Genomic DNA, 26,999 nt, shown 5'->3' with positions numbered 1-26,999 from the left:
AAACTTATATGTATGAAGTTCAGTATTTACATGGATTAATGCTTGAATCACATTTGGGAATCCATCTTGCCTTACCAAGATTGGCCTTTTTTCTATCCTTCAGTATAATACAGTATGTTTTTAGGTCCACTTACATTTCTTCACTTATCTTGTCCTCATGCAGCAAGGCTCATCCAAACGCCCCCAAGGGTTGTACTGATTAAAGCTGGTTATTTTACACCATGAAATAAGGCTGCATATCTAAATGGATGCATTTTGTTTATTTTCTCCAGGAAGAATATGGAAAGAGATTATGAAAGTGTCCTCTATATTGAGAAAGGAAATGTAGTTGAGTCTATGCACTTTATGTTCTTTCTGTTTGCAGAATTTCACAAGATGCAGAAGAACATTCAGTCTTACAAAAGGTTCCTCTTTATTGATTAGATTTTCATGTACCATGAAAAGAGAAAGTGTTTACAGATGAACCAAATAAATAGGGTGTTTTTGTAAATAATCAGTTCTTGATTATTTATAATCTTGATCAGTTCGGAGTGCTGATTATATTAAATTCAGGTTCCTGTCCATATTGTAAACCCACCCAATTCATATTAGTACAAAATTAGCACACTTGCATCATTTACAAAGATTTACAGTACTGTTAGCTGGGCAAAGAGTAGAATAGGTTTATTTCTAGGCTCACAGAAGGGCGTAATGTACACAGCAACTATAAGCTTAAAGGAATTTCCATGAGGTTACTAACAATAAGTTACAAAATTAAACACTATTGTTATGGGATTTTTATTATTATAATTATTACTCTTGGTAAATTTTCAGATGAAGTCTTAAACATTTCCTGTTTTATTAATGATTTTTTTTTTTAGAATCAAACATATGTAGTGACCACTACCAACAAGAAATGGCACCAAGGCACCAAGTAGATTTCAGTCTCTGAGTTACAGATGCCCGTGGATCTGATTGTAATCTTGATATCCAAATGATGGCATTTTCACATCTCGTTGCACTCAGGGTGGGACGGCGACGAGCCTAGATTACAGTTTTGATGAAACCTAGTCACCACTTTTTCATACACACACACACACGCACCAACACACACGCATAAAAAAAAAAAAACTGTAAAGTCAGCCACTCAGGACTGTTGCACCATGCTGGTGTCCCAGGAAGGAAAGGGCTGTGTGTTTGTCTTCTGATGTTTCAAGGCATTAAGTGGACGGTCCCTTGACTGTGCCAGCTTCCTGGAGTCGTGGGGATGTGTAAGCTGACGCTGCCAGGCATGCGGCCATTTCACAGAAGCCAGGAAGGCCAGTAGGACCTACTTTTCCAGGATAACCTGGTTGACCTGCTGCACCCTGAGGCCCTCTTTCTCCCGGTTTGCCGTCTCGTGCAACTCCATCCAGACCGGGAGGACCTGAGGGAGAACAGGACATTCAGTTGTCTTAACATATAAACAGGTGCCTTTTTACTGATTAAAAAAGCAGCATTTCTTCAATGCATGCCTTATGCATGAATTTCTTTGGTATTTATTATTATCTGTGTATTATATTATATATTTATCTAACATATTTATATATAACATTTTTTGTTTAGTGTTTAGTGTGCAAAATATTCATATCTGTATTTAAACTTGAAGTGGTGTGGCTACATCGATGCCCCCAAACACTCTGTAAATTCTAGCTCTATGAATCTTTTTGGCATACAGGTGGTGAAATAAATTTTCACTAGGAACAGCTGGCTGTCCTTAAACAATATCTACCTCTAACTATGTACATAAACTGTACTCTATTATATTCACATCTGGTGCCTGGGAATGCCACTTAAGTACACTGAACACAAGTCATGTTCATGGAACCACGTGTCCAGGAAAATACTCAAGTATAAACAGGATGTGGCATTCAAATGATAGTTAGTAGATAATTGTACCAATGAGTGCCAAGAATACTAACACTTAAAATTAACAACAAAAAGGTCTAAAAGTGAGTTTTTCTTGTTATTTTCCACCAGAATGGGTTTCATGGTATTTTAATGCAGTAACCTAATGAAGAATGATGTAGTCATCGATAGAGACCTCATGTTTTTTTATGGATTTACCCTGTTTTGTTTACAAATTTATGTCTAGCGTAGCTATTCTTTTTAATATTTGCCTTTTTTGATTTTCTTGGATTTGTCAGCTTTGTTTCTCTTATAATACTACCTTTAAGGATCAACAAATAAGAGCTAATACATATTCCCTGAAACATTAGTAATAATTTTACCTCTGTATAAATATACTGCAGATAAATGTTTATATTTTTGGAATTTTCTCAGGAATGAGCACAACATATATTTTCCTTTTCATTTGCACCAAAAATAAAATTTACCTGGAAAGCCAGGTGGTCCTGGTAGACCTGGATGAGGGCGACCAGGGTCTCCTGTCACTCCTTTTAGACCTTTCTTTCCTGTAAGATAAAGAACAGAGATGACATCAACAATATGATCTGACATTACCTCAGCTGTGGGATAACTTTAAAAAAAAAACACACTACTCATAGATATGAACATTAGTATGAAAAGAAGTAAAAATTTGAGGAAGAAAAAAAATTTACCTTTAGGGCCAGTGTTCCCGATTTGGCCTGCAGCTCCAATCATGCCAGGGATGCCTCGGGTACCAGTAGGGCCATGGTTCCCCTGAGGTCCTGGAGGTCCAGGACGACCTGGAGGACCTGGTGGTCCCATTACTCCTGCTCCTCCTTTTACTTCCCTCTTAGCGCTCACTGCTAAAGCAGCTAACTTTTCTGGTGGGAATTAAAAAATACACAATCAAGTGGTCAGTGTCTTAGTATCAATTAAATTCTGTGCATTGTTCATGAAATTTAATATTCTTTTGCAGCAGGGTAAACAACATTATGTCTGTGATATTGAGAGTACACAAATCTCTTTAGCCCTCTTTACAGAAATTAGTAACATTTACTGTATTAAAATTAAACATGCATTACACACATTTATTGATTGGTTCACATATTAGTTTCATACAACAAATATATATTCACCTATTTACCTTCCCTCTAGCATTTTAAACCATATTATGCTTCTTAGGTTGTACATAATTTATTGGAAATATGTATAAATATCAAACATTACTATCAAAAAGATTAGTTCATGTTTGGTCAGGACCAATCCTATGGGACGATGTTTCTTTAGTTCCCCACTCAGCTTTAGTTCCTAACTAGAATTAATTCCAACTTACACAGTTCCAATTAGTACAATAATTTAAAATTAGTTTCATTTTACCTTTCATTAAATGTGTATATTGACATTATGAAGAAAAATAAAGTTAGGAAGCAAGTAGAGATCATTGATGCCTCTGGTGAGTGTTCATAGCTGGTTCAGTTCATCATGCTTTGATTTTAAGTTAATTCTTTGACTTGGCTATCAGCTATTAAATACAACATCCAACTGTTTGAAAGAGCTGCAAAGAAGAAGGCCTTCCTGAGAGTCATTCCATCTTTACAACTGGAATTGTGTGTTGTGATCAGATAAGAGCAAAATCAAACCTTTATCCCATGCAGCACCTGACACTTGCTGAAGAGAAATATATAGTGTTGGGTAGCTGATGCTTTGGCTGTCTGTTGTTTTTACAGATATATGGTCCAGGGAAGAATCTTGTGAAGATTTATTGCATCATGCATTCTGCACCTAGATATTTCACCCCAAAGCCTTACTTGCCTCTGACATCATGTAGATGGATAAATATATATGGATCTTTCAAGAAAAATGATGAACGTAAACATACATCAAAACCAAGCAAGACCTAGTATGCCAGAGAACAAAATCAGTGCTTAGCAATAGCTATATCAGGGACTGGATGTTAACATGCAGACTGAATTGAAAACAAGTCCATGTGCTCAATGTTAAAAAAAATCTTTGAAGTGTTGTGTGTGTGTCAGCATCCAAGATTCTTTAAAAGCGTCTCTGAAATTGTTAGACTTTACAGGATATACTGAATATCTGGTAAGAATTGTAGTTCAAAAAGAACAGGATTCATATACCGTTTGCATAGCTTAGGATGTAGTGTTGACTGGTTGCAACTGATTTATTTATTTATTTATTCTTCATTTTCTACTGCTTATCCGAACTTCTCGGGTCACGGGGAGCCTCGGGCGTCATTGGGCATCAAGGCAGGATACACCCTGGACGGAGTGCCAACCCATCGCAGGGCACACACACACTCTCATTCACTCACGCAATCACACACTACGGACAATTTTCCAGAGATGCCAATCAACCTACCATGCATGTCTTTGGACCGGGGGAGGAAACCGGAGTTCCCGGAGGAAACCCCCGAGGCACGGGGAGAACACGCAAACTCCACACACACAAGGAGGAGGTGGGAATCGAACCCGCAACCCTGGAGGTGTGAGGCGAACGTGCTAACCACTAAGCAACCGTGCCCCCTATTTATTTATTTGTTTGTTTGTTTGTTTGTTTATTTATTTATATTTTGTATTATTATTATTATTATTATTATTATTATTATTATTATTATTATTATTATTATTATTATTATTAGTGTAAATGTATTTTAAAACACACACACACACACACACACACACACACACACACACACACACACACACATATATATATATATATATATATGTTTTTGATTAAATATATTAAATAAAATATTTTGCAAACACATTAGTATTAATTAACTTTTTATTGTTATCAGTCAGAGATATATATTTTTTTAAATTCATAACCTAATAAATGCTGGTCTCAAGGTATGAATACTGAATACTTTCTGATTCAGCTCATGTCACATAAAAGCACTTATTCTTTCAACCACATGACATGGTAATAGAGGTGAACTTAGGCTGGTGTCCTTGAAAGTTCTTTGAGCAAGAGTTTCTGCTTCGTGTTAGATAGCTAGACTGCCTACAGACAGATCACTCTAGGTTGGAGTTATGGAATAGCAATAAGGAGACAGTAAGATGGGGGTAGGGGCGCAAAAATTCATCTACATTCACCAAAGAGAGAGAAATGTAAATTTATAGAAGTTAACTAGGACGAAAGAGGAGCTTCAGACATGGTTTAGAAATTTTATAACTCTGCATAAGGTGTAGATACTGTATGAATAATATTGGATAATGTAAGGTTTTATTATTCTGCTTATTACTGGATTGGTGATACAGTAATAATGCTGAATTGTAGGTTAGTTTGTGTGTTGAATATTGTCAACTAAAAGAACTTAACTATAAGGCTTTGTATAATTTTATTAAAGAGAATATTGTTTCTCAAAAGCCAAAGTCAGCTATGCCCAATGTTTATAATGTTAAAAAAATCAAATGGTTTATCTTGGTCAAAGCATAGGTGTTAAGATAACGTTGAGCTGACCAGGTATGTCAACATACTGTACACACACTGCCAAGATGTCTCAGTGGCCCAATCTAATCATCATCGCTGCTGGAAAGATGGCATCTGTACCTTTCACAAGCTGTTTGTTGTTCTGTCTCAAAGTGTGTGTGTGTGTGTGTGTGTGTGTGTGTGTGTGTGTGTGTGTGTGTGTGTGTGTGTGTGTGTTTGTGTGTGTGTGATAGAAAGCCAAAAGCGGGTATAACGTTGAAATGATAAGAGCTAACAGAAGTTATCATGAGTCAGCTGTGGTCATCTCAAGCAAAATAGGACAAGCTTATACACTCTGAGTAAACTGAGAATGAGGGAGGAAAAAAAAATCCAAAATAGATGGGGAAAAAATAGCTTCCGTCTGCACTATTTGTGCTGTTTGGCAGCCTAGATATCCCTCAGGAGTGATGAGTTTCACATTAGTTCATTTCTATGGATACAATGCATGGATTTACAGTACAGCATGGATTCAGGCTTCATTCATTTATCCTTCCTGATCGCAGCTGGTGTAACGTGCAGCGCAGGATAATCTCATGTTTTCAGAAATGATGATACTCACCTTGTAGCATCTTCAAGACCACCTCAATGATGTGTTGATCTGTGAAATCACGACCCTAGAGAGAGAGAGAGAGAGAGAGAGAGAGAGAGAGAGAGAGAGAGAGAGAGAGAGAGAGACATACAGATTAGTATTAGAAGGGTTACTGTAAGAATGTGCTCTGTATCCTGGCAGTTTTTAGCGAATATATTAACATCATGACATTGAATTCAAACGCCTGAGCTCTTTATGAAGAACTTTTCCAGTATTTGGTGCCAGAAATCAGATTTTAGTCCAATTCCTATAAAAGATTCCCTACATGCTACATCCTACTATATTTCTACTTATCTACAGTACATATGCGAAAAACTATTGTTTTTTTCCACATTACTACTAAATGTTAAAGAAAAGCATATAACACAAAATGAGCTCTCACTTTGATTATCAGCATCATCCATGTCCCTTTCTAATTATTTACTATGTTTAATTCTAACACGGTTCATTGCGAATATCGGTGAGAAAATAATCACTGACTCGTTCAGTCGATTCTGTTAACTACACTTTTTACCATTTGAGTCATATTTAACTAGTGAAAAACGATGAATTTTGAGAAAAGCATTGAATGACACTGTAGCCAATAAAAAAAACATATCAAGGGCTGATAAAGAATTCCAGGTTGATGAGTGCCAAATAGATTTCTGTTAAACGAGAACACGTGAACTATTAATACAGTACAGTGTTAATTGTTATTTCTTGACATCTAACATCAATATTGACTACTGCCCACTGTATTCTGTTTTCCCTACTGCTTTAACCAAATCCTAACTTTGGATATAATCTTTTTTTTAAACAAAATACGCCACTGTATTCATTTCTGGTCAAATCATATCACGCAGTCCTAACTTTTGCTCATGAATTAAATCTCCGTCTCACTGCCGCAATGCCAGATTGCACTGTGATGAGTGACTGTTACTCACAGCTGATCCCTGTATTCCTGGCATGCCGGGTGCACCTCTCACTCCATGGAGGCCTCGTGGTCCAGGAAGACCAGAAGGACCCAGGTCTCCAGGTTTTCCAGGATCGCCTGTAGGTCCGTTGTGTCCTGGATCACCCCTCACTCCTTGCTGTCAGTGAAGAACAAAAGAAAGACTTGAGATGGACTGGAATAAGAGGTAAAATCTTCTAGGATGTCTTTATGTATCTCTCTAGATTGATATTTTAGATTTCAGTATGTATATTTATACCGTCACACTACTCATTTTTGAAATCAAAATTGTTCAAACGTGTTGATTAATTCAAAGAAATGTGCTTGTTTCTATGGTAACAACTCTGTCACATGGGCTTGTATGGCAGACAGTCTTCATAATCTCAGGTTAATAATAAACTTATTGTAAGCAAGTGTGTTATTTGGCAAAATGATGAAAGAGACAGGCTTTATAGAAGGAGTATCCAGTTTCAGAGCTTTATAACAGTCAGTAACATGACAAGTGGTGTTTTTTTTTTTGTTTTTGTTTTTGTTTTTTAGGCTTGTTAACTTCAAGACAGAGTAAACATACAGGCTACTGAGGGAATCACAGCTCACGACTGCTAATGTTCCAGAACATTATTGTAGATCAGTTTTAATTGTTGGCAAACGTCTGTGGTAAAAGCAAAGCAAACACATCAGGATCTGCACTTTAGGGTTTTTTTGCTGAGTATTTTTCCATAACAGCATTGTTTTGCACCTCGTATTATATTACACTGTATAATTCTGAGCTAATTTTTATATAAAATATATATGTTAATGAAAGATTCGTGGTCAATAAATAATTGTGGTATCGTTCAAAGTTATCAGTCAGTACAATACCAGTGAAAATAAGGAACATGATTTTTTTCCTCTTCTGTGTAATTCTGTAAGGAAATTCGGATGACGAATCTTCCAGGTGACGTAACATTTGACTTATATTCGGAATAAATATCGATGAATGTATATTTTTCATCATTTATAATAGATGACTCATGGAAAAAGGATAGTTTACGCATATGTTTTTAAATTTACACAATAATGTGAAGTATTTTAATATTTTTTTTCTTTTGAAATTCAAGGTAAAGTGGAGCTACGGTGAGCTGAAACATACATAGATGTTGTTGTGAGGGAAAATTTCCATGTGTTTAAAGTGTCTTTTACCTGCACTTTACTTTATATAGGTTCTGCTTACCTGTCCTTTGGGGCCGGGTTCACCAGACAGCCCCTGTTAAGCCAAAATAAGGTCATTGATATATTACACCTTGATATATATATGTACATGTTTTCCTTTCCTTTCCTACTTTTATCAGTTATAGTGAGATTTTACCTTTTCTCCCTTTTCTCCTGCCAATCCCTCTACCCCTGGATCGCCCTACATCACAACAACAACAAAAATAAATAAATTCAATATTAACACTCTGTAGTAATGTATTTCCAGGATTTCCATGATATTGTATGAAACATGGTGATTTTTTTAGATGAACATTTACTCACAAAGTCTCCCTTTGCTCCCACTTTGCCTTGGAATCCCTACAGAAAGAAGTAAGAGCAGATTGGACATCCATTACCAGCTGTAATGGCTCAGGGAGAAGCTTTTTATTGTACACAATGTCTTTGTTTAACCGGATACCACTCTAAATTATCAGTGGCGATGCTCAATAGCTTGCATTAAATGGCCAGTATATTACAGATAAAAGGACAACAAACATTAAAGTGTCCATAGGCAGATATTTCATCTTTGAGGAAGCGAATTATTTGACAAACCAGGGCATAAATTACCCAGAATATAGAGAAACATCTCCTGGTGAAAAAGGCAGGGCACAGCTCTGTGCATGCATGGGGTAATAGTGCCACTGCATGGTGTAACATCTAACTGCAGCACCAAAAGTCTTAATGCTTTGGTCACTCACCTTATCTCCTTTGGTTCCAGTAAGGCCTTGAGGTCCTGGGATCCCGATTGGCCCGCGTTCTCCTTTAATTCCCTATAAACAGTTGCAGAAAAAAAATCTTTGTTAAATAAAAAAGCAGGATTTATTTATTTTATTTTTTTTTTAGAAAAAGATAATGACTGCCGAATTTGTTGGTATATTAGTGACTTACAGGCTTGCCAACGATTCCCTGAAGCCCAACAGGTCCTCTCTCACCCCTGTCACCCTGATAAGAAGAGCGGCGGTACAGACAGTCAATAAATTTCAATATTATTTTATTTATATACATTATTTTAAATAAACAGATTTAATTCATCATAGGTTAAACTCATCAATATTTTCGATTGCTTTGAAACATTTTGAGCATGTACACGTAACCTATATTAAATATAAGCCTATGTCTGAACATTAAAAAGCTTGTTAGAGAAACTTGTCACCTTTGGCCCAGGAACTCCGGTCATACCAGCTTCACCTGGTGGTCCTGGCTCACCCTTGGAAAGAAATACATGGGTCAGTAGAAGAGAAACATAAAGAGGAAATGATCTGTTGAAAAATAGGAAGTTATACCTGAGGACCAGGAGCACCAGACATTCCTGAAAAACCTCTAGGTCCTGGCTCACCCTAATAAATAAATAAATAAGAAAAAGAAAAAGAAACAAAAATCATTTAAGGTTTTCTCATTTTCTTGAAAATATGGTATGTGTAGGAAGCTTTGTGCAATGGAAATTGGAATGAACTGAGTTAGTTGCATGTCACCTTCGCACCCACACCACCCTTGGTGCCAGGACTTCCAGGCAAACCCTAAAGAACAACGACAACAAAAAAAATATCAGAAAAGGTCAGAATGATGTGAGACCCGAGACACCGTGAGGATCACTCGCACAAGACGCAGAGCAACAGTCTGAGAGTAGACAGTGATAACTTGTGTTCCTTCAGAGGGCTTCTCCATTACGCTGGCTGCTCAGCTCAGTGATGGTGTGGATAATACCCAGCATGCTCCATTACTCCCAGTCACCAGGAAAAAGAATCACATTTGATGATGATGAATTGTTTGCACAGAGACAGAGGGAGAGAGAGAAAGCAATTTCAAGGTGGTATAAATTCTAAAGTAATCAGACAACAGGGGTCAATTTGGATCCGCTGTACAGAATACAATGCTTTCACTTTTGGTTAATTATTTCCTTCTTGGGTTTTTTTTGTTTGTTTGTTTTTATTTTGGATTTTTTTTTTTTTTTGCTTTTGTAATTGTTACAAGTGGGAGAGGAAAACACAATGCAGAGTGACTTTGTGAGTACGTGAGATGAGTGGAAATGTGTATCCTTGGGCATGCGCTGACCGATATTGCCATGTTGCAGAGAAGTGAGTAGTGGAAGAGATAATAGCATACAGATTTAGAGCTGATTTATACATCTGAAGCAGATGTGTGTGTTTGCGTCACAACACAGAGACGGGGTTTAATCTCTACGGGTAATCTGTATCGAGTCTATGTATTGCGTATCTACGGTTTGTTTGTCAACACAACTGCATTCTGATTGGTTGGCAGGGAGGTGTGTTCAATTATATGCCAGGTTACATTGTGACAAGACCAGTTTTAAGGTTTCCAATTAATATTGTTCCAAATTATTTTCAAGTGGAAACAATAACATTTTTAAACGATAAAGTGTAAAGTCTTTGGACACATGTAAATAACATGAAAGTATGAAGGCAGACACTGATGTGAACAATGCTTTAGCATGCTTACTATAGACTAGGTACTTACTGCTGTCCCCTGGTGGCCTGGTGGACCAGGTCTTCCATTCTGTCCTGGAGCACCCTGAGCAAAATAATCAAACATATTTACAGAGAATTGTACATTTCGTGCAGATCTGTTTAAATATCAATAAAACATAGCAGTATTGTTGTCAATACCTTTATTCCTGGAATGCCAGGGGTGCCGTCTTTGCCATCAATCCCTGGGAGACCCTGAATTGTAAAGACAAATTTCGTTAGAGCAATGCGTTATGCATTGAAGAAAGTTTTTTTATGATTATTATTTTACTCACATTCTCTCCCTTCTTTCCAACTGCTCCCTGTAGTCCTCTGATGCCTTGGTCACCCTATTTAAAATAAAAAAATAATGCTGTTAATTAAAATGAAAGCTTAAATGTTTGAAGAATCCAGATTATTAGCACTCACCTTATCACCTTTTTCTCCAGCCTCTCCAGGAGAACCTCGAGGTCCCTCTTTACCCTAAGCCAGGAAGAACATTTAATGTTTTATGTGAATTTAGTTACTGAAAAAGTAAGAGTGAGACTAACAGCATTTGTAAACTTACAGGGATTCCAGGAAATCCAATGGGTCCAGAAATACCTTTGTATCCTGGAGGGCCCTAAGAGACATTATTGATAAAGTTATTTATGAAAGCATGGGAATAAATGTCATTTTAATCTGAATTGTGTTGGATCTGAATTAGTGGTTGTTTAAAGTCCTTGAAAATTGAAGATGTGTGTGTGTGTGTGTGTGTGTGTGTGTGTGTGTGTGTGTGTGTGTGTGTGTGTGTGTGTGTGTGTGTGTGTGTGTGTGTGTGTGTGTGTGTGTGTGTTAAAGCAATCTCTGCTCGCATACTAGCATTTAGGTAATAAACAGTAGCATACTGTATTACACCTGCATTGTTTTGCTAATAGAAATAATGGTTGCAGTGGCACATAAAAGAATCGGGGGAGATTTTATATGTACCTATAAAAGCTAGTGAGTGATATGATTCACATAGATGGGGATTTTAGACTCTTGTCTCACAAAGTTTTTGCACTGTTTTGTTTACTTATGTGCCTTTTTACACACAATTACATGTTTTACATTTATTGTAGGTCATGTGGTTTTATTGATTATGTATGATTTCCTAACTGTTCTTGTTCATTCTTTTAAAATACATTTTTCTCCTGTAGGTCATGTGATTTTATTGTTCAATCTGCTTTTTTGGTTCTTATGTAGATGTGGCTTTGTTTTTATGTGATTTTCTCTCTCACTCACTCACACACACACACACACACACACACACACACACACACACACACACACACACACACACACATACATATCTCACACACAACACATATCTCACACTATTTCACTTTTTTTTCTTTTTTTTTTTACATATGTCAGGTTTTTTCCCATGTAGTCTCATGTGGTTTTATTTTCAGCTGTGAATTTCTCAAAGTATTTTTAAAGCATTTTAAGATCATGTGGACTGATTGTATCACCTAATGTTTTTAACATAACTTTTTCTTATCTAGGTCACATGTTCAATGTGTCCAATCCTATGTTTTACTTATATGGCTTGTAGCTTAATTTTTCCCGTTTTATCTATTTTCACTTTAATTTCACTTGTAAAAAACACAATTCTAGATAAAATTTGTGTGCTTCTTCTGTGCAAGGGCATGGATGGTATTTGCTTGGTGTGCAATATGCCTTTCAGTGCATCATCTACACAGTTTTTCATTTTAGCAACAGTTGTAGGTGGTATATGACTCACCCTCTCTCCTTTGGGCCCAACCATTCCTGGATACCCTCTCAACCCTTGTGGACCCTGAAATATAAATACAGAAATGATAACAGAACGTTTACAGACTGTAAAAAAAAAAAACAACAACAATATGAGAGTTTAACATTGCCATATGTCAGTAGAACATAAATGAATACATTACTGGAGGGCCTGGTATTCCTTGCTCACCAGAGATCCCACTATCTCCCTTTATGCCCTGTGAAACAGATAAGCAGAGTCAGAAAATGAATCACATCCAGTTTATTTCCCATGCTTTATCATTTCTGCTACTTAGTAAAGCAAATGACAACTAAAATATTTCTGGCACAAAATGAATAAGGGGGGGGGGGTTGTTGATTGATTAAAAACACTTTAATTTTTTATTTATTAATTTTCTCATTTGAGTGGAGATTGTTTATTCTCCACTCAAATGAGGAAGCTTCATTTACATTTCATTTTACAATGCTCCAGCAAATCCAGTTTCAATCATTGTAATCTTTCTATTGATTTCCTTATTAGTCATTGATTTGCTGTGACACCAACAACGGATTGCTGTTCTCCTTCCAGTTAGACAATTTTCAGAAAAAAAAACATGTCTAAGGTTGGATATTAAAATTTCCAAGCAGGTCTCAGACACCACTATGCAGTACACTATAAGAGTAAAACCTGCACGTCCCTTGAGGTGGCCCTGCTGTCTGCGGGGTGCTCATTAAATACGATTAATACGGTGTAGCTTCTCTTCCCTCTTGTAGTACCTGACATCCTCCCATGCCTTTTCCACTGAGCCAGTCCTGACTGCTCGCACACACTACACAGATTAATGCTGCTGGTGTGCCTCTAAGGGCTTCATTAGGGCTAATCCGCTGGATGAATGAGTGGGTGTACGGCTGAGCATTTTGTTAGACCATTTGTTTGTTTGTTTGGAATGCAATCCATATATTATCTATGTGGCAACTCTTAGAATTCTTCAACAAGGCAGTTTAATTAGATTTTTTTCATTTGCCTGAGATATGCAGTAAAAGGAAACCCACGGTGTCTAATGCAATTGATTCTGCTACGTCCATAACAAGCAATCAGTCAAGCAGACACCATTACATTAAACCTAACATGAATACGAATCTTATTCTTGTACTATTCTTTTCTTTGTAGCCCCAGTTAGAATAGTCTATTTCTATTCATTGTTTTAAAATTAAACCCCAAGCTCTAAACCTAAAATACCTTTTCAGATGGTATAATATGTGTATTGGACCAGAATTGCCAAATAATTGGAATGAAATTTATTCTGCTCAATAGGTAATAGCAAACAAAGGGAAAGAGTAAAGTGCAGACAGTGTATCTATGAGGGACGGAACCTTTTCTGTTGTAAAATAAACTTTAAAGATTAGGAGGATGACATTGATTGGATGATGGTTGTACAAGGTTTCAGGTGATGATAAAAAAGGTGTATTGTGGAGATGGACCACAGGGAATCTGACTTTTTTTCAATGCCAAAACCTTTTGATCGGTGTGTGTGTGTGTGTGTGTGTGTGTGTGTGTGTGTGTGTGTGTGTGTGTGTGTGTGTGTGTGTGTGTGTGTGTGTGTGTGTGTTTGTTCTACAAATATAGTTGAGTGTATATTTTCGCTGAGACCTGGCAACCATGAATAGAAAAAAGAAATGTATTTTTGACTCTTGTTTGGATGTGTCTGTCAGTGCATATCTGTGTTCAGACAAGAAATGGATGAGATTTGTTTTCCACTTTCATTGCATCATCAGGCAAATTGCACTGTTTCTCTTTTCCTGCTTGACTGCCAATTCAATCAACCAAATCAATCAAGAGTCTGTCAGAAGAAACATAATTACCGATGACACCAGTTTAGCAAAACATTCTGCTAAACTTGACAAAACCTGCACATTCATTCCATTACAGACATTTATAAAGACATTCAATACTTTGTCAGACATTAAATAGTGTTGTATATTGTTTAGTGTAAATGTGTGGCAGGTTTTTGGCATTTTGACATTTTTCCTCAACTGAGATATTTTGCAGGTTTCTGACCAAAAAATAAAGTTACAGTGACAGAAGTGGAAATGAGTGGAATTATTATTCATTCAGACTGTCAAGTCAAGAGTCAAGATCGTGTCAAGACTGTGATATAATGTGAGCACATAATACATTTTGGCATTTCGTATCTGATTATAAACTGAATTTATTAGGTTTAGGGCATTTAGCTATTCAACAACCTGATCAAAACATAATATTCTCTGCATGAGGAAATCACACTGAGGTATTTTAGACACCCTGACTGCATTTACAGCTGCTTTTGTTAAACTAGCTTCTTATTAAGCCCACTGTAATTTTTGTACTATTTTAAAAGCAACATTTCCATATTGTTACATGGATTATATTGACAGTACTCATATTCATTCATTACTTTCACTGCATTTGGCAGACATTTTTATCTCATTTTTATACAACTGAGCAATTTTAGGCTTAAGGACCTTGCTCAGGGGCCCGGCAGTTGGTGGATCTGCTTGGGGTTTAAACTCACGACCTTCCGATCTGTAGTCCAGCACCTTAGCCACTGAGCTACCACAACCCAACTCATATATGAGGTGAAGTCCAGGATTTTTTCCTGCATGTTTTATCCAAATTAATTAAGATAAAAGCATTAAGAGGTGATAAATGTGTTGATGCACTAAAATACATCCAGGTTCAATGCACAACTGTAAACCAGAGAAATAACCTTATAGTGTTAAGTTATTAATGATTTGTGTCCTGTAGCGATTTGAAAATATAGATCTGGCTAGAACACAAATTGTTATTCGGGATATACTGTATATGCATCAAATGTTGAACTAAAACAAATCATCTAATGTTTGAACAGAAAACGCACATATCTACTATGCTGCACACAAAATAGTGTACAGTATTACACATCTTGAATACCTACTTGAGTATTTCAAGGAAGATTGAAACAACTTTTGCAGCTAGAATCTACTAGAAAATCAAGCAGACAAATACCGGCTTTCCAATGTTTCCTGGAGCTCCTAGTATACCAGCCCGACCTTTATGACCCTGTGAGAGCAAATAAAAATCAACCGAGTACATCAGTCAACCACTGATATACAATCTCAGTATTTATATTATTAGAAGTTTAAAAAATGTAATTCACAATTAAACAAGTCTTCAAACTAACTTACCTTCATGCCGTGCAGGCCTTGAGGACCTTTAGGACCAGGTGGACAGTTAGTTGGACACTAAAAGGGATAACAGATAAGTTAACAATCGATCCTTAATTAAATATTACATGTACACAATAATTCTCACAAAAGAGTATTTTCTCCTTCATAACATCCCATCTAATGGGGTGCTAATGGGAAGAAGCATTTGAAAGGATCGGTTTAATGGTGAGTCGTTAAATCCATTGGAAATCCCTGAACACTGAGATCATTAAAAGAAGTGCAGTAAGAGGAGGATTACATTAAAGCTCAAGGCCAAACAAGCATTTAAATACAATAAATAAACATAGCCATGTTGGCTCAAGTTCCAATTAAGACCTAATCTCTAAAAGACAAATACAACTGTTTTTTATTCATTATTATTTTGTCACAGATATAAAACTTGGGCTTCTGTCCTTTAATCAGGATAGCATGAGTTTGAATCGAGTTATATAGAGCAAAATTGGAAGAACTTTCTATATGTGGTGGAGGGCAGATGTGTTACAGTTTGAAAAGTATGTATTGGATTAGTGATAATGGATTGGAGCTCCCATAGTGAGCTAAAAGTGTTTGTTCCTTTTAGTGTTGTTCCTTTTCTAAAATGAAGCAAACATCCTGCTCTAATAGCAAGAGACAAATATATATATACTTCTGTTTACTATGGAATGAATCTTTTGAGTTTAAATGGTCAATTGTGAGACAATTGTTATACCATCATCAGTTTAATCAACCTGTGAGAAGTAAACTTCAAAATCCTTGACTGCTTCCAAATATATATTTCTTATTCTATTCTATTCAAGGCAATTCGATCATCCTTGGATGAAGCTACAGCAAAAACAACATCCCAGTAAAAGCAGTCTTGCTACATATAAATATAAAACCACAAATCATACGCTTGATATTTAACACACCCACCTACGCCATGTGATTGACAGTTAGGATCCTCCCACTGTTCTGAAGTGCTATGAAGGTTCAAGGCTTTCTAAAATTCATTTCAAGTTCTCAGAAGCATCTCTGATTAAACCAGGATTTAAACAGACAAAATGGTGTTTGAGAAATATTTGTATTTTTTTTTTTGTAGTTTTTTTTTTGTATTTTTTGTATTTGTATTTTTTTTTTGTAGTTTTTACTTTTACTTATATACTTCATCAAGCTACTATGAAAACAAAACTGCTTATTTTCATAATAAATTTACAAATGTATAATAAACCACCACACGGATGAATACTTCATTCTGATTGGTCAGTTGATTATAGGTTTGTAATGTATTGTAATGTAATATGTTAAACATTTTATAGTAACAACTTATACAGGGACTTGTACATTAACTTTTTTGCTTTTTTTTTACCTGTGTTGTTGTGTAGTTATTTGAAAAGGATCTCCAGCTGTGGGTTTACGGTATCTTATACTTTTAGAAAAAAGGAACGGCTGGTGAGGGTATGACCATACTAATATACTGTAGGTATTATAAAGTAATAGGTATGAGAAGCTAACTTGTTTTGTAGAATTTCCACAACATTAAATATAATAATAAATGAATAAACTTCAAAATGCAATTGTTAATTAAACAAATTAAATTATTGGCAAATTGCCGTGGTATAAACGGAATAAAACACTTTATTCCTCTGTTTGGCTTTCCCTTCAATGCTCCCAAGCCACATCCACCAACATCCACCAAACCACTCCAAAAGAATATCAGTTCACTAAAGCATCTGCTGTGAGAAATATGACCCAGCCGGATATTTCGACAGGTCACGATCTCAGTCTGTGCACCAGACATCCTGTGGTGTCAGTGCCATTGTATTAATGCACATTAATGAGCCTTATTCTCTGACATTCTGTCTATATTCATCATTGACCTTTTGCCTGTTCTGTATTAGTCTGATATTCCTGTCCTGAAAAACGCTGGCATGTTTTTTTGACTATCACTGCAGCTCTGGGGCAAAATAAATCTAAATTTTGTGATATTTCAGCCACGGAAATGTCAGTGTAATATCAATAAATTGCAAAGACATTTTTTGAAAGATACAACATCCACAAGACACGACAAAAACCTTGTAGTGCATAATTATACTTGGTAAATTTATAACATCCACAGGCAATTTGGCAGACTATCTATCTATCTATCTATCTATCTATCTATCTATCTATCTATCTATCTATCTATCTATCTATCTATCTATCTATCTATCTATCTATATATCTGTCTGTCTGTCTGTCTGTCTGTCTGTCTGTCTGTCTGTCTATCTATCTATCTATCTATCTATCTATCTATCTATCTATCTATCTATCTATCTATCTATCTATCTATCTATCATATATAATAATATAATAATATAATAATAATAATAATCTCACCTGGAAATCAGCACTGCCTTCTTCCAAACCCAAGAACTTCCCAGGTGGCCCCTGAGCGTGACAAAGACATAATGTACTTGAAAAACATGGATTCAAGGAAGGTTGCTTATTGCAGAGACACAAATGAATTTCATTCATAGCATTAATTCTTTTCACAAATAATCGTAAACCCGCATTTCAACAGGTGCACATCATAACACTCATAACACAGCTACATTTTTATTTAGTAAATTTTTGTGGTGACACGGTTCAAAGAAATTCTTTTTTATTTTTTAAATAAAAAAGAAATATTTAAAATAAAAAATAATAATAATAATACTTTTTCTATACAATTTTACATTATACATTTCTATTTTATACCTTTTTGAATTTTAAAATCTGATTATTTATTCATTTTCTATAGCAGCAGCTCTGACAGTAATGCTGTCTGATCATTCAAATCTCAGATTTATATTAACGTTATGGTATTCTAAGAAGGTGTCGTTTCTGTAGTAACAATGTACACAGGGACTTGTATGGCAGACAATACACATAAGCTAAAAATAAAAGGAATAAAAATGAAAAATGAAAAACTCAGTCATATGGTGAAGCTTAATGGAAGGATTTTTTTTTTAACACTAATGGAAGGAGTCTCCACTATCAGTGTCCTTCTTAGGAAGGCAAAAGGAACTAAATTGACATTCCACTACAACAAATTGATTATTTTTGTAGCAGGACAATCTGTTGTGTTTTATTTATTACATATACAATTAAGAATACTGTGCCAGTGGCCTCAGTGGCAGTACTTGTATGCTGACAGTAAACTAATCCTTTATAATACATGCATACATTTATTTAGTTATTTATTTTGCAGTAATACAGCTTTGGTATCGTATAATCACTTCAATACCTTATAACATTAGAAAAATTATGACTTACAGGTTTCCCTGGTGGTCCTGGCAAACCTTGTGGTCCTAAAGGTCCTGAAGCTCCCTGAGAATGGGAGAGAATATGAAAGCCATTATTAACAAAACTTAATGAAATGCAAATAGTGGCTGGAGTTTAATTAACCCTCATGTCCTGTTCTGTTTATTATTTAACAGTGAATATATGGATCATTGATCTTGGACATATTTTGTATAGTTGGAGATATACAGATGGTGGACAAATTAAAGGAAAATCCTAAGCAATTGTGTGATGAAACATAACAAATGTGGATTTTTCCAGACAGCAGTATCTTACAATTTACATACTATCATACCTTATGTATAAAAAGGCAACCTCAAATTTGGATCAAGATGACAATAAGATTCATTATAGAGGTGCAGTTGCAGGAGCGTCAGTAAAAAGACAGCTCAACTGGTTGTGTTTCAATATTAAAATCTGACTAAAGTATAATTTTTGGGAAAGACAAGAATACAGTAAGTTGGGATTCACTGAACATGCTGCTCATTCATTACTGCAATTTGTTCGGACAAAACAGCAGCGCAGCTGTACTTCAGGTGGCTGAAAATGTCAATGCAGGACGTGATCAGACTTTCAAGAGCAATCCATCGACAAATACACAGAGAAGAATCTTATAATAGCGTTGCAGTGCATAAAATGCTCGTTACAAAGATTTTTGAGAGTTCAGTGGTGCAAAAATCGTTAGAACTGGTCTGCAGAGATGTGGAAAAAGCAATGTGGTCAGATCCCCTAAGAGGGAAGAGTCAATACAAATGTCTTCTGACTGATCACCTTTAGTTTATTAGGAAACATTTCTATCCCGGTGAGAGTGGTCTCTTCCAAGATGACTCCACCCATGCTCAGGGCATGAGGACTCAATGAATAGGTATGAAAAAATGATATGAATCTAATGCTATAGCTTTCAGACTAAGCCGATCTCAACTTGATTGAGAAAGTGGAAAATTTAGGAAAATACATGTAATAGACAGCACTTTCTGCAAGAAAGGTGTTCATCCAGTTTAGTACTAGTGGCCCAAAACGCTACTAAGTCATGATATTAATTTTCCATTAACATTTATATTTCTCTACAAAATAGTGTTTCCAAATGGTGTACATGTATGAGGATAAAATGGAAACTGGAAGTCATGTGACAGGCTGGTATAAATACTTCCATATTTTAAAACCATAACTTTTATTAGTTCACACAAGGTAAAGTAAAGTATAATCTAGAATGTCCTGTCATGTGATTATAAGACACTGACTATAATATTGAACTCTTAAGAATGATTGAATAACTTGAAATCAAAGCTAGATTTATATACTATGGAATAATATTGTTATGATTGTTATGACCACAAGTCTCATCAGGTCAAGTGGTGGTGTTAATTCCGTATTATGTACAGAAGATGACCAACCTTGGGACCAGGAATTCCAATTTCCCCAGGAAGACCGATCGGACCTGCTGGTCCCTGAAGACAGAAGAATGAACAGACATGACAGTTAAGTCTTTGAACTACTTTTTCTACACAGCTTTGTTAAACTAATTAGTCTTCAAATGTCTCTACTGGTGAGTTCAATCCCCAGGGAGCCACAGAAATGCACCAAAGCAAGACCCTTAATCCTTGTCTACAGCTGCAAATTGGATATGAATCGATTCTATACCTATAAATTAGACAACTAAATATATATTAATATGCATCAGACTAACCCAGCTAAATAGCAATCTGATCAGCATTTTGTTTAACCACTACAAGACAATTAAATGGATGGGTAATTAAAACTTACGGGAAGTCCAGGAAGCCCAAGTCCCTGCAGGGAAACAGAAAATAAATAGAAAAAGATAGAAAATTAAAAATGATCCATAAATTTACATCTAGATTTAATGTAGATAGCTAGACTATGCAGTATAGTACTGTATGTCCAGATGAAATACTATGACACAGACTATTGCCTTGTGTTAAAAGATAGACAAATGAAATATTTCTAGAGTAATAGATTTTTTTTTAATAACCAAAGGTTGTATTCAGAATCCTCAAAGAAACATCAATAGATATACAAGATCTATATTCAGACTCGAGCTAACTGAGCTGAGGAAGAAGAAGAAGAAGATGATGATGATGAAGAAGAAGAAGAAGAGGAGGAAGAAGAAGAAGATCAAGCTTTTATAAATGGAATTTGCCTTTTATTAAAACAACATTACGAAACATGTAAAAAGAAATACAGTTTTATCCGAATTAAATTTGCTGCGAGATTCAAATAAACATTTAAACATGGATTAAGGTCAATTTCCAAGAACAATTTTAATCATGATAATCATGTTGACTTGACACTTTTTAATTTGGTGATACGAAATCTACCAACATGAATTGACAACATGGCTGTCAGTTTATTATGTATTTGACAGCCTAAGAACTATAAATATTAGATTATTAGAACTCTAGATGATGAAAAGTTTAAGTGCAAATTTACATTTATTTTGTAAAATATCCAAGATTACAGCCACATAACTATACACAAGAAGGCAGATATGTGAGCAGAGGAGTTATTCTGAAACATTTTTTTTAATAAAACAATTTATACGAGTGAGATATTAACTAATTATTTTATATATATATATATATATATATATATATATATATATATATATATATATATATATATATATATATATATATACATAAGGATTTTTTTTTACTTACATTTGGTCCTTGTGGCCCAGTAGGCCCAGGTAGACCCTGTGGAAATCAAGAAATAATTAATTATGATTAATTATTAGAAGTAATGCAAATCTATATAAAAATAATGTCCACTTGAAAATAATGTGTTCTATGTAATGATCTGGAATAAAATGCACTAAGGCTTTTTTCAATGGCCAATACTTTGTTACACATTTGAATAGTGAGTCTAAAATTTCAATAATGTTTTTTTTTTTTTAATCTATATTAATAAATATGTGCTGAAGAGCTGTCCGTAACTGCAAAACCCCTTTAAAAATTCCTATGTAAAACAAAATGGTAATTATTTGAAGCTCACTGTTAAACAGCCATTACAACCAAAATAGACAAGATGTATTTATCTACCTGTGACTTTAATGGCTACATACTGTACAACTTAAAGAAATCTGCCTTGAAACCATACTAACCTTTTGTCCAGGATTTCCACGGGGACCTCTTTCACCCTTTCCTCCAGTCAGACCCTGAAGAGAAAATATTTTGAATATAATTATATCTGTTTAGTAATGATCTATCCACAGGTATGTTTTAAGCCAATTTAAAGCTTTAATGTATAGTTAGTAAATAAATAAATAAATAAATAAATAAATAAATAAATAAATAAATAAATAAATAAATAAATAAGCAAGCAGGACTTTTTTTAACCTGTCAAAATAGCAATGAGATTACTTTGTAGTTGACACATTTTGACAGTTCGAAGTAGATTATCAGAGCAAATCCTTTTGACAATTCCATGATTCAGAGCATATGAGTGGGAAAGGTGATGTAGATAAGATCCTCTTGGTTTCATAAACCTGTACTCTGCATGTATGCCAAAACAACCATGATGTTCTATCATACAACAGAACAAACAAAAAAAAATCTTTGCTCAGATTTATTTTTCCTTATCGAGTCTATGTATAGTAAATTACGTAAGGTACATTATGGAAAATTCACACTGTGATAACATTTCAGTCTTTTCAGAGTATCACAGTAAAAGGACAACATGACACATATGACATGCAGTCATAGTGCAGCTATTTTATTGTTTGGTCATGAATATAAATTCATACATAACTTTATATAACTATAACCTATACCATTATTGTACTAAGTAACTATTTCAGATTTCACTGTTAATGTCACTTCAGTTTACAATCAAATCTTTAATCTAGTGCTGTTTCTTTTAAAAATTAAACATCACAGTGATGAGGATGGCATGTGACGTGTGATCAGGCATTCCCTGATCTAGGGATGAACTCACTTCAATTCCATCTTCCCCAGGAGGACCGTCTGGGCCCGGCTGGCCTGGATCTCCCTTCTGACCCTGCAAAGTGAATTACAGAGACAGATTAGATTTATCATGTGCAGAAATAGCCTACAGTCTGAAAAGGTTATATGAAGGACTCTCAACTCTAGGAGTAAAGTACCGTCGATATTCCAACAAAAAGAGCTTTAAAAAGAGCTTCTAAATGAGTCTCAGGGTCACTGCATTTAGAAAGTACTTACACGAGGTCCAGGAGGCCCAGGAGGCCCTTGTTCACCCTGAAATTAAAAAGAAATGAGACGTTTGAAAAAAAAAAAAATTAGACATTTAACCTTCCTAGCCTAGAAGCTCAGATATACAGGACTTGGTGAGATAAAAATGTAGGTAATAAAATTTCATATTGCGAATCAGATCTAATAATGTATGAAGAGTAACAGCTTAATATTGTGTAATTACATATGATTACATGTTCTAAGCTTCATCCAACATAATATATACTACAGTAGTAATATTATTACCAAGCCTACTATAAATATAGCAGGAGTATTTTTTACATATTATACAGTACATAAATCTATACAATAGCAATATTGAACTTTCAGATATGACCTTGAAATCTGTCAAAAAGTGTTGATAAATTCTCTTTAACTGCTTTCTGTAACTCAAAGGTTTATATGGAGACTGGCATATTCTGTGTTATTATTAAAAAAGTGAAGGAATTAGATAGGTTACAGACATAACTATAAATGGACAAGAAGTACAATTTGTATCATTCTAAAAATAATAAAAGAACTCAGTCTTTGGCAAATTGCTGTTTGCTGGTGTAAGAAGAATACATAGATTTCAAGTCATGTTACAGGAAAAGAATCACTGTAATATGTGATTGCAATGCTGTCCTGTCAGGGACATTAATATTATATTAATCTTGACTCGAATTATTATTATTATTATTATTATTATTATTATTATTATTATTATTATTATTATTATTATTATTATTATCCTCAAAACACTACACATTACACCCACAGAGTTTCATCATCAATGTTCAGCACCATTTATGTACTTAAAGACTCCGCCCACAAGCCATCATGCTCCGCCCTTCACTAAACACCTCCCCTTACAAGCACTCTATATATTTGTCATTAGCAACATAAACACTCTATACGAATATATAGGTGTGATATATATTTACTGATCTAGCCCATGGAATGATTTTATAAAAAAAAAGTTTCAAAATTATAAATTAAATTTGGACAGTAAAGATCTGCTGCTCTCTGTTATTTCCCTGGAAGGCAAAATAGAGACAAAATAGATAAATTGGAAAATGTAATAGTTTTTTTAGCGAGTTAAAATATTGACATATATCCTCTATTTCAGTTCCAGGTTGTAGAAAACAACCTACAAAATGTAGAAAAGTTCATGGGGGGGAATATTTATACAAGGCACTGTATCATTCAAATAAATAAATAAATAAATAAATAAATAAATAAATAAATAAATAAATAAATTTAGAAAACTGTTAATTAATTTTAATGAAATACAATCAAAATGTGATTTTCAGATAAATTGTGATAAATAAATGCACTTAAGACTTGTGAACCGATTTCTTTTTTCTTGCTTTAAATCATTTACAGCTCAGCATGCGCTATAATAATAATTGTTTCAGTAGATCTTAACATTTTCTACCATAAATAATGTTCATTTGATATCATAGTCACACTGCACACACACTGCACACACAATCTAATCTAAAGGCACATTAAGGTGACAGCTAAAACACCAACAGTGGACCCTTCTGAAGAACCGCTTGCTAAAATCTCATTAGAAATGTGTTACCACTCTGTCTGCTATTAAATAACCTCTGGGCCTCTGCACAGGATGACAGAAAGTATGTGTAGTCCTCTCTGAACCAACAGGACACTATTGTGAGCTTGTTTTCGTTTCAGGCGCCTTCTGTGGGGAAGATTTTGCAACTGCAAGTTGATGCAAAAACCTGAGCACACAATGAGCGTCTTTGTACGGGATCAGACTTGTGGCACCAGCCAGAGATCATGATACTCACATCGATGCCGTCGGCTCCGGGGGTACCTGAAGGGCCGGGGAGACCACGAGGGCCCTGAGCCCCGGGTGGGCCAGTCTGTAATGAGATTTGAAGAAATGTGAGTCTAGATATTCACAGCACTTTTATACATCCTACACAGTGTTTAGGTGTATATCAAAAATAAAATAAAATAAAATAAAAATTATATTTAGTTGTAAAGATCATAGTAATAACCCATGAAAAGAAAATGTATGGTTTTAAATGTATGGTTTAATAATTAATTAGCAGCAGCCTTACAAAGAGTGAAAAAAACAATAACATACACTGAAAATCTAAGTTAAGAATATATAAGAAACCCGCATGAGTAATCAGGCTAATAAATATCAATCAATTATATAAATAAATTAATCTAGGTACATTGATAATAGTTTGTGAAATTAAATACACTTTATAGTAATAACCGCTGAAAAGAAAATAAGTGTGGTGTTATTCGGTATCATTTATCAGCAGCAGTAATACAAAGGGGGGGAAAATATTAATATTACATTTTTTTGCAGATAAAAAAATGATTTTTTACAATAAAACTTTGGGTAATCATGATGAATATAAATAAATATACAAATAAAAAGAGCAAAACTAAATCAATGTGCAATTCAGTTTCAGTCGACGCATCGATTAACATATCAGAAAGATTCGATTCTATTCTGCGGATTCAGAGGTTCAACGTTATACTGGAGAAAATAAACACAGAGGAGGGAATGTGTACCAAGTATTCGTATGATCTCCTAACAGATCGGAATAAATGAGCAATAAATGTGAGTGCTCTGAAAAACTCAGTAACTCACTATTAAGAATGATTTCTTAATAAAGCGTTTCACTGTGTTACTCTTTTAAATGTAGCATAGAAGTGTCATTATCTGCTGAGTGCACCTTGAGGTTGTGTTGTTTGAATAAGGACCACTGAACAAAAGTCTGAAAGGAGTCCTTGTACAGGGTGTGTGTGTGTGTGTGTGTGTGTGTGTGTGTGTGTGTGTGTGTGTGTGTGTGTGTGTGTGTGTGTGTGTGTGTGTGTGTGTGTGTGTGTGTGTGTGTGTGTGTGTGTGTGTTTTCCTCACTCGACCACCACATTCCGTCTGTGTCCAGGCCACAGTCTGACATTCTGATCATGATTACTGCCCTGTCTTACACAAATGATTTCAATAGCTTGCTGGAATGGCATTTTATATCAAAAGGTGCACCAGTGAGACCCAATAGAGGACAAATCTATTGAGAATTAATGCTAAGGTTAAAAAGCAATGATCATCTTGACTTCCTGACTGAATTCATCTCTTTTTCAGAGCTCCCAAATCCAAATCCACCCTAAAGCATTAATTATGAAGATGATAAGCAACAAAACATCACTCACCACTTGACCCAGAGCCAGACAGAGCACCTGAACGAGCATGATAATTTGGAGCATGTTAAAATCCCGAGCCATGATGAAGACTTGTCTCAGGCTCCCCTCTCCTCCAGAAACACAAATCCTAAGGACTGCAACTCCTCTCCTCTCCTCACCTGGTGGCTCAGACCAGGACAGAAAAGTTCCGGGTGCAAGAAAAACGTGCGTGTGTGTGTGTGTGTGTGTGTGTGTGTGTGTGTGTGTGTGTGTGTGTGTGTGTGTGTGTGTGTGTGTGTGTGTGTGTGAGTGGGGAAAAGGATGTAACCTAAGTGTACAGCCAGCCCCTGAGAACTCAGAGGCCAACCTAAGAGAAGTGGACAGAGCTCAGGACCTTCTCACTCAGCCCAGGGGGAGGTGCTTCTATTTAATTAACATGCTCATGTATATGGAATAAGCTGTTGGGGAAAGATTTGGGGAAGCTGGTTGGACAAAAACAATTTGGCAAATGTTAAATAAAAAAGGAATTTTGTGTTTGGGTTTTTGATTTTATTTTACAACATATGTCTAGGGGGTCACGGTTGCTTAGTGAATAGCAGGTTCGCCTCACACCTCCAGGGTTGCGGGTTCGATTCCCGCCTCCGCCTTGTGTGTGTGGAGTTTGCATGTTCTCCCCGTGCCTCCGGTTTCCTCCCCCGGTCCAAAGACATGCATGGTAGGTTGATTGGCATCTCTGGAGAATTGTCCTTAGT

At 35.5% G+C, this 26,999-nt stretch overlaps 1 protein-coding gene across 1 annotated transcript; it reads right to left on the bottom strand.

The window, feature by feature from the left end:
* Positions 1-412: 412 nt before the first annotated feature.
* On the bottom strand, positions 413-26,956 carry col9a2 (procollagen, type IX, alpha 2). Its single transcript, XM_027133755.2, has 32 exons — positions 26,278-26,956; positions 24,894-24,968; positions 23,071-23,106; positions 22,826-22,888; positions 21,993-22,046; positions 21,550-21,585; positions 20,636-20,659; positions 20,266-20,319; positions 18,845-18,898; positions 17,927-17,977; positions 15,551-15,607; positions 15,372-15,425; positions 12,532-12,585; positions 12,360-12,413; positions 11,163-11,216; positions 11,024-11,077; positions 10,891-10,944; positions 10,757-10,810; positions 10,608-10,661; positions 9,605-9,649; positions 9,416-9,469; positions 9,286-9,339; positions 9,021-9,074; positions 8,831-8,902; positions 8,415-8,450; positions 8,248-8,292; positions 8,113-8,145; positions 6,892-7,038; positions 5,939-5,993; positions 2,580-2,768; positions 2,355-2,432; positions 413-1,405 (listed from the first exon to the last, which is right to left on the bottom strand). The coding sequence occupies exons 1-32, from the start codon at positions 26,347-26,349 to the stop codon at positions 1,200-1,202; spliced, it is 2,076 nt and encodes a 691-aa protein (XP_026989556.2). The 5' UTR covers positions 26,350-26,956; the 3' UTR covers positions 413-1,199.
* Positions 26,957-26,999: the final 43 nt, after the last annotated feature.

Source organism: Tachysurus fulvidraco, chromosome 7, assembly GCF_022655615.1.
Source record: "Tachysurus fulvidraco isolate hzauxx_2018 chromosome 7, HZAU_PFXX_2.0, whole genome shotgun sequence".
Lineage (NCBI taxonomy): Eukaryota > Metazoa > Chordata > Actinopteri > Siluriformes > Bagridae > Tachysurus > Tachysurus fulvidraco.
This window is presented reverse-complemented; position numbering and strand designations above follow the sequence as displayed.

Bases quoted from the DNA above. Each gene is read 5' to 3' on its own strand.
- col9a2 (XM_027133755.2), bottom strand. From the start codon at position 26,349: ATGGCTCGGGATTTTAACATGCTCCAAATTATCATGCTCGTTCAGGTG. The intron at 15,608-17,926 runs GTGAGATTATTA...TATCCCTTTTAG, and splicing joins AAGGCAGTGCTGATTTCCAG to TGTCCAACTAACTGTCCACC. The intron at 12,414-12,531 runs GTAATGTATTCA...TTTATATTTCAG, and splicing joins AAGGAATACCAGGCCCTCCA to GGTCCACAAGGGTTGAGAGG.